The 14,117-nt window shown below is 34.6% G+C and overlaps 2 protein-coding genes across 2 annotated transcripts; one reads left to right on the forward strand and one right to left on the reverse strand.

The window, feature by feature from the left end:
• The first annotated feature begins 3,402 nt into the window (after positions 1 to 3,402).
• Positions 3,403 to 4,988, forward strand: LOC120214030 (tubulin beta chain-like). The gene is made up of 3 exons (XM_039212032.1): positions 3,403 to 3,819; positions 3,904 to 4,173; positions 4,254 to 4,988. Exons 1-3 carry the CDS (start codon positions 3,426 to 3,428, stop codon positions 4,925 to 4,927), a joined length of 1,338 nt encoding a protein of 445 aa, XP_039067963.1. The 5' UTR covers positions 3,403 to 3,425; the 3' UTR covers positions 4,928 to 4,988.
• A 482-nt stretch (positions 4,989 to 5,470) lies between these two features.
• LOC120214028 (probable auxin efflux carrier component 1c) lies at positions 5,471 to 8,189 on the reverse strand. The gene is made up of 6 exons (XM_039212031.1): positions 6,992 to 8,189; positions 6,658 to 6,862; positions 6,500 to 6,585; positions 6,109 to 6,266; positions 5,768 to 5,844; positions 5,471 to 5,657 (listed from the first exon to the last, which is right to left on the reverse strand). Exons 1-6 carry the CDS (start codon positions 8,115 to 8,117, stop codon positions 5,591 to 5,593), a joined length of 1,719 nt encoding a protein of 572 aa, XP_039067962.1. The 5' UTR covers positions 8,118 to 8,189; the 3' UTR covers positions 5,471 to 5,590.
• Between the last annotated feature and the right edge of the window lie 5,928 nt (positions 8,190 to 14,117).

Here is a 14,117-nt window from a genome sequence, read left to right on the forward strand (position 1 = left end):
TGGGTGGCTTCGTGACGTTCTGGAGTGTCGGCAGCAGCTGTTGGACCACCTGAAATCATCAGAGGCGGCTGGAAGCATCTGAAAACGGCTGGCTGCTAGGGTTAGAAACCCTAGGGTTTTCAATCTGGAACCCTTTTGGGCCGTTGGATCTTGCCAGATCCAACGGCTGATGATGTTGATGGCTGCTGGAAATGATACAAACCCTAGAAGGGTTTGGGTCATCTTTTGGGCCGGTTCTAGTTGGGTTTGAGCATGTAAACGGGCTCTGTGTTTTGGGTCTTGGGTATTTGTAATTATTTTTTTATTTTAAATAATAATATTTAATAATATTATTAATAATAATATATATAATATTAATAATAATAATAATTTTAATAATAAAAATAATAAAACGAAATGAAAAAATTAGTGTTTACAGACATGATGCTAAAAGTATTACAAGAGTGTCAAAATTTTTTGCAAGTAAAGGAAAAAACACAAATCAAACAACTAGCATTAATCAAAGGAACGTCTTTGTCTCGTCTTTATGAAGAGTTGATTGACTATTATCTGATGGTGTTTGATAAGTCCTTCCTGTAAAGTCCTCATTTTGCATCATTTTTGTTAAGATATTGATGACACTAATCAAATCGTTGAGATTAATTTTTATTTTTTTTATTTTTTATTTTATCACTTAATTTTTTTTTTATAATTGAGTGCTTTTAAAAATTAAGAACGTCACTAATGACAATAAAATAGTCTTTGATTTTTGTGGAATTAGATTTTTCTTCCTTTTATTTTATTAAATTCTAAATATTCTACTTTCTTTATAGAATAAAATCAAAAATATTAATCATGACATGTTTTTTATTCTTTCCATTCATATATAAAGTGTTTAATTTTAATTTTCTTATCATCAATTATTATCTTTTCAATTTACTTGTAAAAGAAATAAAAGAATTTGTAGTAAATGTCTTATAAGTTGTTTGAGAGAAATAAAATAAATCTAAAGGTAGTTTTTCTTTTGTTTTTTAATTAATTTAAATAATGTAAAAAATCAATGTAGTTTCTAGATAAATCTCTAATTATTTTTTAAGTTGTATATTTTGAAAATATCTAGATTAATTCATGGATATTAATAAAATTATTCTCTTCTCTTATAATAATAAATTTCACAATTAAGCATTAGTTTGTTTTAAATTCTTAGTGCACTTATGTTAGCTTTAATATATGGTTGGTTCTACCACATAAATGATATATGGTTGGTTCTACCACTAAAATGATATATAATCGATTCTATCGCCTAAATGATATATTATCGGCACTACCGCTTATATATTATTATACAACAAGAATTTATAAAATAAAAATCTAACCAATGTTCTAGAGTTGATATAGTATTAGTGATAGATCTTAAATCCTTTATAATGGGTGTGTTAGGCTCGTCAAATATTAACCTAGAATTATTCTAATTTGTTTCTAGAGTGTAACCGGATAATATTAACTGTTCTAAACATCATTTCCAGCAATATATAAACTCAAAGCGGTATGGTTAAAGGACTGTTGGAATCCGAACAAATTATAGATTCTGCTTTGGAGCAACATGATTTTGGAACGGAATTTATATGGATTATCAACGATTTCATTACTTCAGCGGCCGCCCTCATCGGGTGGCTAGAACATATCCGTATTTTCTATTGAAGCGAGTAGCGTAAGGTTTAACGCTGGTAGGAATAGTTCTTGGATTCGGAATCAGCCTTGCAGGATTGCTTTTTTTGCTTCGAAGGGCAATGAAGAATACTTTCCATTGAATTCTATCCCAATGTTCTAAATGAATAGTTGCGGACAAGAGGAATAATTTTAGCTTTCCTAGCAGTTTCTTTACCCATGGCAAGAGTTAATCTGTTCTCGACTATCCTGACGTTGTAAGGATTTTTTAGACTGTGAATAAATAATAATTCTTTATATGTGGATTGCTTGGAGCTTGGCTTGTCTGGTACTGGTGCTCGGATTATTGCTTTGGTTGGGTGGTCCATGCACTGAAGGTCCGCTCAAATTTTATAATGGCTTGGTCAGCCAAGGTCATATACTATCCTCGACCTCTTTGCATCTGCATTTGATTAGGTGTGTCTTGACAACTTTTGAGTTTGTTCTTATAATCCGTATGTTATGTCTTTGTTGTCAATGTTCCATTCCGTCAATATAAAAATTTAATATGTTAATTAATTAGGTTGAATATCAAGTAACTCGTTTCGGCTCGTTAATCGTTCGAACTTGAATCGAGTTCATTCTATCCGAGAATTAACCGAACTTCGATTAATCAATTTCGAATAACTCACGATTTATCTCATTTCATTTAAAGAAAAGGTCTGACGTCATCAAATATATCCATCCATTTTTATCAGCAAACACAGATAACTTTTATTTCCTTTTTTTTATCTGCACGTCGGGGATTTGCCATTAACTTTGTTGTATTCATATTCTCTTAAAACAATTTTGGTTTTATGTGGTTTTATTGCCTTTTCTCGTTCACAAGTCACCCACTAATTTTTATAGTTAAATTATAAGATCGGACGGATGAAAGAGTATAATTCTAGAGTTAAATTTAGGTGAACCAAAACTCAACCTATATCACCTTTGCATCCCTATTATCTTTAGATTTTGCGTCTTTAGTCACACCCAAAGAAGAAAAATTAAGATGCATTAACTTTGAGCTTGGGGCGTCAATGTCATTTAGGGATGGGCATGGGTCGGGTTTCGGCTAACCCGACCCGACCAGAAAAATATACCCTTCACTGACCCGACTTTTTGAGATAAAATCCGAACCCGACTCGAAATAATAAAAAAATATTATTTTTATTCGATAAAAACAATGACTTAATTGGAAAAAAAATAATATATAGAGGGGTATTATAGTAATTATTCTTAAATATATAAGATAAAATTATATTTTTTGGGGTTGGGTTGGGTCGAATATTTTTAACCCTAAATCCAAACCCGACCCAACCCGAACATCACATTTAAAAACCGATTCGACCCGACCCGAACCCGAATTAAAAAAAACCCGACCCGATCGGGTCGGAACCCATCGGATTCGGGTCCCATGCCCAACCCTAATGTCATTACCTACGACAAATGCTTAATTATTACCACTAATTATCTATTACCATTAAAAATATGGAAACACTCCTTGCTCTTTGATAGCCGGCTTAAGCCTACTCCAAATGGCATCTTTTCACTATAACCCATCTCACTACTAGACATACATTTTTCACTCTCGCTGGTCGGACACCCCTCAGCCGTCCGATCACACTTCCCAAACCTAATCTTAGCCCTTCATTCATAACTCAAATATGAAATGCCTTTTGTATAAATAGCTACCACAATCTCTTCACTTTAACAAGTCTTTGAAGGGAGTGTTCTTTTTTGGTAACCTAAGCCACAACATGCGTGAAATACTTCACATTCAAGGAGGGCAATGCGGGAACCAAATCGGATCCAAGTTTTGGGAAGTCGTTTGCGGTGAACATGGGATCGATCCCATCGGCAAGTATGTCGGAACTTCGGAGTTGCAACTCGAAAGGATTAATGTGTACTACAACGAGGCGAGTGGTGGTCGGTACGTGCCGCGGGCTGTTCTCATGGACCTTGAACCCGGGACGATGGATAGCCTCCGGACTGGCCCATATGGGCAGATTTTCAGGCCTGATAACTTTGTTTTCGGCCAGTCAGGGGCCGGAAACAATTGGGCTAAAGGTCATTACACCGAGGGAGCCGAGCTTATCGATTCGGTTCTTGATGTTGTTAGGAAGGAAGCTGAGAATTGTGACTGCCTACAAGGTGTTTTTATTAGCCTCTCCAATGTCATCCTACTGTTATGCTTTTTTTATATGCTCATTTAGCAACTTTTATCGGGTTTTGCAGGGTTTCAAGTGTGTCATTCACTTGGAGGAGGAACAGGGTCGGGAATGGGGACTCTGCTTATTTCGAAGATTCGAGAAGAATACCCGGATCGTATGATGCTTACATTCTCGGTTTTTCCATCTCCGAAGGTGTCCGACACCGTGGTGGAACCTTACAATGCTACTCTTTCAGTCCACCAGCTGGTGGAAAATGCTGATGAGTGCATGGTTCTCGACAATGAAGCACTCTATGATATCTGCCTTAGAACACTAAAGCTCACTACCCCTAGCTGTATGTAATTGAACTAACACAGTTCTTTTTAATGTTTTACTTATGCTGAAAACGTTTAATTTCGTTTCATCTTGCTTCAGTTGGAGACTTGAACCACTTGATATCTGCAACAATGAGTGGTGTCACCTGCTGCTTGCGATTCCCGGGTCAGCTTAACTCAGACCTCAGAAAACTAGCTGTGAACTTGATCCCGTTCCCGCGGCTTCACTTTTTCATGGTCGGATTCGCTCCATTAACATCGAGAGGATTGCAGCAATACAGAGCACTCACCGTCCCCGAGCTGACACAACAAATGTGGGATTCCAAGAACATGATGTGTGCAGCCGATCCACGTCACGGTCGTTACCTCACCGCGTCGGCCTTGTATAGAGGCAAAATGAGCACAAAGGAAGTCGATGAACAAATCCTGAATGTGCAAAACAAGAACTCTTCCTACTTTGTCGAGTGGATCCCGAACAATGTGAAATCAAGTGTATGTGACGTCCCTCCCGAAGGGCTTTCGATGGCTTCGACTTTCATCGGGAATTCAACTTCGATACAGGAGATGTTCAGGAGAGTTAGTGAGCAGTTCACGGCCATGTTTAGGAGGAAAGCCTTCTTGCATTGGTATACCGGGGAAGGAATGGATGAAATGGAGTTCACTGAAGCTGAAAGTAACATGAATGACCTTGTTGCAGAGTATCAGCAGTATCAAGATGCCTCGGCCGATGAAGATGACGGGTATGAAGACGACGATGGTGGTGCCGAGAATTGAAGATACTCGGCGAACTTGCTGCTACGTATGTTAGGTGCAGCAATGGGACGGTATTGAAAAATGTTTGTGCCTATGGTTTTGAGTATTTCCCTAAAAGGCTTCCTCTCCTTAATTTAGCATTTTGTTGACCATCATTGGTATAACTTTTGTTACTTGAGTGAAGGGGAAGCCCCTTAATTTATGGCTTTATCCAATTCCTTCTTTTTGATGTGTGTTTTAGTGGAAGTAGAAAAACTTATCATACTTATTATATTTTTTATAATAGTATGAAATGGATTATACGATAATATTTATTCAAAATTTTTATTGACAACGCACGTACACCTTACAAATATAGATGTTTAAACTCGATTTCTCCAAAGGATATAATATTTCCTATTACCACTAAAGTGAATTAATGAATTTAAAGTTATGAGAGCGTATGAATTCTTGGAATAGAAATGATAACCCGAAATCATAACAAAATCGAAAAGCGTTTCTTTTTCTTCATAATCTGACTACAAAATAAGATTTACTAGGAAAACAAAAACAATAATTGACAAGGAAGATTGAGGGTGGATCCTGGATTTGTTTAACAAAAGGGGTTTGATTTTGTTGGCAGGGACCCAACCCCAAAGGGATTAAATAATTAAAACGTTGACATATAGGCCAGTGCCGGCTACTTCATAATCCCAACAATACGTAGTACACAAGCGTTATGGGCAACGCTATTAGCATCCCAAAAATAACCCTGCCATTCAAACCAAAAGAAATATATATATATATATATATATATATATATATATAAGAGAATAATCAAAATTAATATGGTTTCAAAATAATATTGTAAAAAGGACTTACGCTGTGCTGAGAATATCAGGGTGTACGTTGTATTCCTTGGCAAAGACAAAGGGGACAATTCCTTGTGGGAGAGCTGCCTATTGGAAACCCAAATACATGCAGACCAAAATAAAAATAAATAAATAAATAAAGAGTTAATTACATCAAACAATGATCCTCATTCTACATCAATCTCTAAACTTTTAAATATTTCAATTTCTCCTCAAATTATAAATCTCGTTCCAGATTAAAACTTTAGATATTTTAATTTTATCCCTAAATTATAACCATCGTTCTCAATATTTAAATTTCATCCCAAACAAGAAGGAAAGTAAAAGAGAAAGGGCAAAAGGCAAAGTGACCTGTACAATGGCAACGTGTAAGAGAACGCCACGCAGGCCAACAATAACGGAAGCTGCAGCCATCACAGCTGGACCTATAAGGAATCTAACACCCATAGCAAAAGCTGCAACCGAATTCCCACATGCTATGATCCTGGGTTGCAATGCCATGAACAGTCCTGTCACCACATCATGCCATCCTCGAATATTAAACGAATATAGATGTTTCATCATTTAAGAGATCTTTCATCATCATTCCCACCATCCCCAACTTATTATCATCATCATACCTATATACTGTTCAGGTCACTTTGCTAACGCAGGTTTGCTGGCTTTATAACAACAATAAATAATGACATAAAGCCATTGTATCGTTTGTACGAAAACAAAAAAAGTAAAGAAATTCACTGACCAAGGCTAAACATGGCCATGCCAAGCCCTGCATCTGACAGAATGGCGATGGACTTGGCTATTATTGCAGGCATTTGTACATTCCACCTGAAAATAATCCAAGAAATGAGCTATAAGAAAGATGAACACCGTGCTGAATTTTGGATTAGTATTTGTTACCTGAATGAGATTAGGGACCAAATCAGTCCTATTAAGCTTGAATAAGTGTTGGGGTTTCGTATAAGTTTTCTCCAAACCATGATCAGTATCAGCCTTGTGATGACACTTGTTGGCGGCATGGTTTTCGGCTTCCCATTGCCCGTCGGATGATCCCCTCGTTCCGGTCCTCCTTTTCCAAATCCCAAATCTTCTCTTTCCGTGTACTCTTCCAAATTTTAGAAAGAATTTATAAAATTTTAAGAATCAAAACTTATTAAATTATACCAGAAATTAAAATTTTCAAAGTCGTTTTCTGTCTATACATGAAACAAACAAAATTGTACTATAAAGCTACCTTTTCCGGGGGAGAGAGCCGCTCTAACCTCTTTCTGGTCCGTTGCTCCATATTCATGGCCGCCGCCGCCGAAGACATCGGATACAGGAGAAGCACTTGAACTCCAAACAAACATATGAAGGTCCCTAGCACCATCTTCACCCTTATGGTGAGCTTGATCATTATGCTTCTTTGTTTTAGACACATGATTAGGAGCCGGATAATGGGCAGCACCGGCACCGCCTGCTGCGTGATAATGCGCTTGATCATAATTAGATGGTCTCGGAGTAGGTCCCCGAGAGGCAGACATACCATAAACATCCGAAGCACCGAAATTCGAGTTGCGTCCACCGGCCATCATGGAGTAGAAATCAGTGTGATTAAAGCTAGAGCCTCTGGGAGTCGCGTTCCTCGATGATTGCAAAGAGTAGATCTCGGCATTGGTTAGATTCGAAGGTCGTGGAGTTGTCGAAGAGAAGCCATGGGATTTTCTCGAGAAAATATCTGATCTCGAAGCATTAGATTTCCTGACAGTAACATGGAGCTTACCATCTTCTTTGATCTCAGCCTCGGTTTCCAATGGCTGTCGACCGTCAAGCGACATGACATCCGACTCGACATGGATCGAAACAATCGTGCCGGCGGTGTCAGGGAATTGCTCCGATATCAGCATTCTGGCACCTCTATATTCAAACATGAAAAGCATCAAAGTGTACCAAATAATGCACTGAAGAACAACGATTTGCACCATCAAGCTTCCGGAAAACTCCCCATACATCCCTTGAAGCAAAGGGATGCCCATAACCAAAGTGTTTGGAAGCGTAGAGAGTGAAAAGAGGGTGATGCTCCATTCCAAGGAACCCCTTTTGCTCAAATTGCACCAAACCGCAACAATCACAAGGACTATGACCTTTTGTAGGGTATCAGCAGCTATGAAACGAAAGTTCATGGCATAAGGGTCGTTGGAGGCGATGAAGTGAAAGGAAAGGAGAGGGACAGCAAAGAGAGCAACGAAGCGATTGATTCCAGAACACTGACCGGGAGAGAAAATCTTCCACCATTTCACTGAACCGTAAGCTAAAATCATGGCCACGTAAAGCGGCACCATGGCCGTCATCACATGGTAGAAATCTGTTGAACTGATCATCTTTGGCAAGCTATAAGTTGAACTGAATTACCCAGATCAAGAAACAAGCCCCAGATTTAGAAGAAGAAGAAGAAGAAAACCAGTTGAAGCCTGATTGTTAAGAAGAAGAAGATAGGTTCTGTGGAAGTGACGGTGATGGGAAAAATAAAGGAAATGGGAGAGCATGCGAGGAATTTTCCTTTTATAGAACTCAACAGGGTTTTGCTGCTTTTTATTTGTTTATTGGCTTAATATTTTAATGGGTAAACTATACATTTATATCCAACTATAACTTTTGTTTTGTTTTGTTTTTGGTCATTCAACTATTTTTTTTCTAAATCACACTTAACATTTAGTTTTGGTTTCATTTTGGTTACTCATCGTTTAAAAAATTAACGGTGATACTTACGTATCACCATAAGATAATGTAATGTCATTATTGAAAAATAAAAATATATCACATCAGCAATTTTATTAATTTTTTAACAATGAATGATCAAAATGAAACCAAAACATTAGGTATGATTTTGAAAAAAAATAGTTGAGTGAACAAATGAAATAAAAGTAATAGTTGAGTACCAAACATGTAGTTTATCCAATATTTTAATGAGGTAAATGTTGGGTTCTTTTTTAAGAAAATAAAGTTATCTATTAACAACTTTATTTTATTTATTTATTTAATTTGTTTGTGATATTTTGGTTTAGAGTACATGTGTTGAAATTATAAATTACTTTTCCGGTTTGATAGACCTAATAGATTCCTTTTTTTTTTTAAATTTGAATAAGATAATTTTTGTATTTTAATTGACGTTATCTCATTTAAATTCAAATTCTATTTCCTAATTAAAATGTGCTATGCAAGTATGAGGAATAAAACTTATGAGGTCTTCTATAATAACAAAGAGTTCTGTTTCCACCCAATCATGAATGAATTTAGTGAAATATAGAAGTATGTTTTATGAGGTTCGGTCTTTTTTATTAAAAGATTGTATTATGCGATTTTTTAAAATTAAATTAAATGATATAAAAATTAAAAAAAATGTTAATTTAATCAATTTAACTTTAAAATATTTAAATTTATCATTTTTCAAATTCAAAATTAATAAAAAAAGTCAAACTTTAAGTGTAAACATGTAAGGATTTTCCGACGAATTTCTCCGGCCAAACTGCTTGCAAAGTATTGTTCCTTCCTTTTTTTCTTAGAAGGATGGCGAGGGTTTCAGAGAATGTTAGCGGGAGTAATGTAGCTTGAGATTTTCGTTGCCGTGTTCTCTTTTTGCTTGTTGATAGCTGAGTTTTCATGGTTTCATCGGCTTCGTTTAATTGGCGTAAGTTGTTTGATAGTGGACAGGAGCAGAGTTTGGAGTCCCGTCCTCTCCATTCTCAAGAAGGGTGTTCGTTTGTCAAGCCGCCTCCTGAGGTCTTTAAGGAGGGAATTTCATATTGGAAGCATGTTGTCGCAACCGGCCTTAAGAGGAAAGGTCGACTAGTTGTAACGATGAGGTTTATGAAATGATTTTATAAAATGTTGGGAGTCACCACCAATCATTTTAATGGTGCGATTGGAACACCATAAAAATTAGATAATTTAATAATACATTTTTTATCAAAATATCAAGTTTGGGGTCCGTGAAAAACAAAAAATATGTTCGAGAGTCGATTACGTGTGGGGAAAAGTTATCACCCCACATCGCCCAGAAATTAGTACCTAGTCGATTACCCTATATTTAAGAATTTGAAAATTTTGAGTTCGAGACTTTATTTAATTTAGAAATCACTATGGATGCAAAGTTGAAAGAAGATATTCGTTTATTAATACCAATAATATTCACCCCTGGCATGAATGCGGAAAACCAATTATTAACCCCATAAACGAACATTGCCTCGGGAATCGAGAAATTATGATGCAATTTTAAAAATGATGTTGAATTAATTCAGGAATCACCAGTAGTCACCCCCTGAACATAATTATGGGAGATGCACTATTGACTCCCTAATAAGTGAACATTGCCTTGAATTAATTTTATAAAAAATCATTGAATTATGAAATTATATATCTATGCTGAACCGAACCATAAATTAAATTATATATGATTTGAATTAATTTTTTAATTTTATTAAATTCGTTGTTGAACCTAATTAATTTTATGTGGGTATGGACAAATATTGATATTCGTGGGTCTATCTTTTATGGAATAGTGCTACAAAGTTCAGTGGAAACAGCATTTTGGTGGTGTGTTTGAGTCCCAAGGCACTTGTTTTTGTTAAACTTTCTAAGCTTTTGCAAACGTTACAAGACACTTATCATCTCTTTCTTACCGGATTCGACTTTCTTTGTTAACGGGTTTTATTATATTATTAAAAATAAAATTAAAAAATTATCAATTTTTTTATAAATACTCATCAGAATTTTTTATCAGTCACTGACCTTCGTAAATAAGAGCGGAATTAACCTTTAAATAGGCTATAGTAGTACGAACCAAATGGTCTCTTTGATAAAGGAATTATTGTTATTCTTTGAGGATTCGGATTTGAGCACTATAGATGTCAGAGGTGTGAGTGTTCAATGTCAAATGGTTGGAATTAGTTATCTTTCAATAGATATTGTCTTTTACTTGCTCCAGATTAATAAAAATATATATTATAGCATATAAATATTTAATTTTATGATAAAAGAAATTCATATGATTGAAATTTAATATATCTAATGCACAAAGTTAATAAATATGACTAGTATTCTAATGTAAATTCAATGAATAATATTATATTTATATGATTATAAATAAATACATCTAAATACAATTCTTTGGTGGCTTTCCAAAGACTATTATTTAGGCATCCACAAATATATAGACATCCACAAGAAAATATTTTGCTTAATTAGAAAAAGAAAATGAGTTTCTGATTTTGGTTTTACAAAAATGAAAGATGAAATATCATCCCAAGATTAGTTCTACGAGGAGTTAGGTCAAAACTCTGAGCATAGTAAACTAGGCAAGTCAAAAACATGCACAAGAAGCATAAATCATTATAATTTGCAATCACCAAGGTTAAAATCTTTGTTTTTTCAAATCTATTAAACGATTTCAGTAAATAAAAGAACATTGTTCACTTTAATAAGAACATTCAAATGATCGGTTCAGTAGTCAATTCAATTAAAATCTTTAAAATCGAATTAATAAAAAAAAATTCTTCAACGGTTAATTGAACTAACTTTTTTAATTAAAAAATCATTAATTTTTTGCTAAATGAGTGTTATTTCAATAATAATATTTTAAGGTATTTTCAATAAAAATTATTATCATTATTTCAAATAATTAATTTAAAAATGTTACTTTAATATTTTTAAAATTGCTGGTACGGCGAAGAATGATTGGTTATGGGGATTTGAATAAAAGTGAGGGGACAGAGAATGGGGATTGTTTCTAAAAGTGAGTAGATAAAGCATGCGTTTGGGAAGCTGAAGAGAAAGGGGACAGAGAGTCAATCTTACAACACTCTTTGAAAGTCACTCACCCTAAACACCATGCTTAATTGCACGCATTGTCTGGGTATGCTTTAACTTGTTAACTTCTATGTACTTTTAGGTGTCAACATAGCGTTCCGCAAATTATTTTATTTGTGAATCGTTTTTTTTATTTTCTTTTATTAAATTAAATAAACTAATATTAACCAAATTCTTATGTTCGTTTAATAAACAAACGAAAACGAAAAAAATATATATTTGATTTTTTTATATTTACGAGTAAGCTCGATTATAAGATAGTTTTATAGTTTTTCGAGTTATTTATAAGTTTGTTTGTCGATTTATTTATAAGTTTGTTTATGATATAGAGATTCAATTGAATAAAAGATAAATTTTGAAATTCAAGCTATGAAACCTAAAAAAAACTTAAGGACTCGTGGTGTAATTTTATTATTATTTTTTGGTTCGCAAGTAGAAGAGTATCAAGAGAGTGTTGATTGCATAATATTAAACCAACCTAAAAAACATACTCATAAAAACTAAATAAATGAATACGATTGCAAATTGAACATGTACATCTTTAAACATAGATAAACGAACACGAATAGAATTTTGTTGATTTAAATTTGATTCATTTACTCTCCTATTCACTTCCTTATTTTTATCCAATTATATTAATTTATTTTGTCTTTTATCAACCTTGAACTAGATGAATTGAAAATGAATATATATATATATATATATAGTAATACAAAAAATAAGTGTTCAAATTTTATTATTTTTCTTATTTAGGTGCTTAAATAGTTTTCGTTCAATCTAGGTGTTTAATGTTTCTAACGGTATATTTTTAGGTGACTCACTCATAACGAACGTTAAATTTCATCGACAAGTGAGAAATGTTACGCTCAGATAATTTAATTTTTTTAAAGAATATAAATTTTTAAAATTTTATAAAGACAACACATTTCATTTAACGACATAATTTAACAATGACAACGGTTCAAATACCTAAAAGTGTAACGTTAAAAATGTTAAACACTTGGATCGATTAAAAAATAGTTTAAACACCTAAATGAGAAAATGTATAATTTGGGCACTTATTTCTATATTAAGCATATATATATATATTAAAAGAACTTCAGGATGTCTAACGAAAGGCAGTCTAATATAAAGCTAAGAAAAAGTGTAACACTACAGCAAAAGTGACTTATTGCGGCGATTTTTTTTACTTATAGCAGCGTTTTTAAGCGCCGCTAAAAACACCTACGGCGTAAAAACAAACGCCGCTAAAAGCGCCGCTAAAAATAGCGCCGCTAAAGTTTGCGGCGTTTTTCAACAAAAAACGCCGCAATAGGTTACAACATATAGCGGCGATTGTTCAACAAGTGCCGCAAAAGGTATTAATATTTAGCGGCGTTTAGAATTAAAACGCCGCAATAGGTGTTAATATTTAACGGTATTTGGCAGACAAACGCCGCAATAGTCGTTGATTTTTAGCGGCGTTTAAACGCCGCAGTAGATGTTTATTTTTACCGGCGTTTTCCTACAAACGCTGCAGAATATGTCTTGAGATTTCGCGGCGTTTTTGATAAAAACGCCGCTAAATGTATGGTATATTGCAGCATTTTTGTTACAAACGCCGCTAAATAACACAGAATTTAACAGTTCTAAAAATTATACTTAATACCCCAAATCTGTTTTTTCAACCTGTTCCATTATCCAACAAACAAAACAGCAATAACATCAAATCCAATATAATAAATAAAAGTTTTCATTAACATAATATAAGTTAAGTTAAACACGGTTCAGTAACATTAACATAATGCTCATAACATAAATGAGGCTACGATGGTGGATTCTGAGATTGCGTTTTTTGTATCATCAGCATCATATCATTGAGTCGTTTTTCAAATTCTTTACATCTCTGTTGATATATTACTTCTCTCTGTTCTGCCGCTGCCTCTCTCTGTGCTGTCGCTGCTTCTCTCTCTGCTCCCGCTGCTGCTCTAGCTGCTTCCGCTGCTGCTCTCTCTGTTTCCCTTGCTTCATTTTCCGCTTTCAAGTTAGCCATTTGTTGATCCATCTCAGCCAACTTTTCTTTTAAACGACCAACTTCTAATTGGGAAGATCGAGACTGTGATGACATGTACTGTGATGAACTGGATCCAAAATATTTGGTGGGAGTAACGAATGATCCTTGACAGCGCACCCGACCATATCTTTCAGGACCCAAAACGTCATTAATAGCTTGATTTTCAATGTCATCATCATTAACAATACCTTGACTCGAAGCAGTAGCATGATACTCTGCCCTTTTCTCCCTCAATTTTCCTAATAATAAAGTGAAAAATTAATTAAAATAAAAAATGTCATGGTACAAATATAAATAAAGTCAGGTAAATTTAAAACATCTACCCAATAAACGTACCATAATTTCTGCAGCGTCAGCAGTCATAGGAGTGCCATCCTTCTTCGTATGTGTCATGTCGAAGAGTTGGATTCGACCAACTTTAGAACCGGATGTATTTTCCTACAATGTACCATAATGTAATTAC

The sequence above is a fragment of the Hibiscus syriacus genome, unplaced genomic scaffold (assembly GCF_006381635.1).
Source record: "Hibiscus syriacus cultivar Baekdansim isolate YM2019G1 unplaced genomic scaffold, ASM638163v2 tig00110050_pilon, whole genome shotgun sequence".
NCBI classification, from domain to species: Eukaryota; Viridiplantae; Streptophyta; class Magnoliopsida; order Malvales; family Malvaceae; genus Hibiscus; species Hibiscus syriacus.

Coding starts and splice junctions, on each gene's coding strand:
- LOC120214030 (XM_039212032.1), top strand. CDS start 3,426: ATGCGTGAAATACTTCACATTCAAGGAGGGCAATGCGGGAACCAAATC. Junction 3,820..3,903: donor GAATTGTGACTGCCTACAAG/GTGTTTTTATTA, acceptor CGGGTTTTGCAG/GGTTTCAAGTGTGTCATTCA. Junction 4,174..4,253: donor AAAGCTCACTACCCCTAGCT/GTATGTAATTGA, acceptor ATCTTGCTTCAG/TTGGAGACTTGAACCACTTG.
- LOC120214028 (XM_039212031.1), bottom strand. CDS start 8,117: ATGATCAGTTCAACAGATTTCTACCATGTGATGACGGCCATGGTGCCG. Junction 6,863..6,991: donor GGCTCTCTCCCCCGGAAAAG/GTAGCTTTATAG, acceptor AAAATTTGGAAG/AGTACACGGAAAGAGAAGAT. Junction 6,267..6,499: donor CATGGCCATGTTTAGCCTTG/GTCAGTGAATTT, acceptor ATGTGGTGACAG/GACTGTTCATGGCATTGCAA.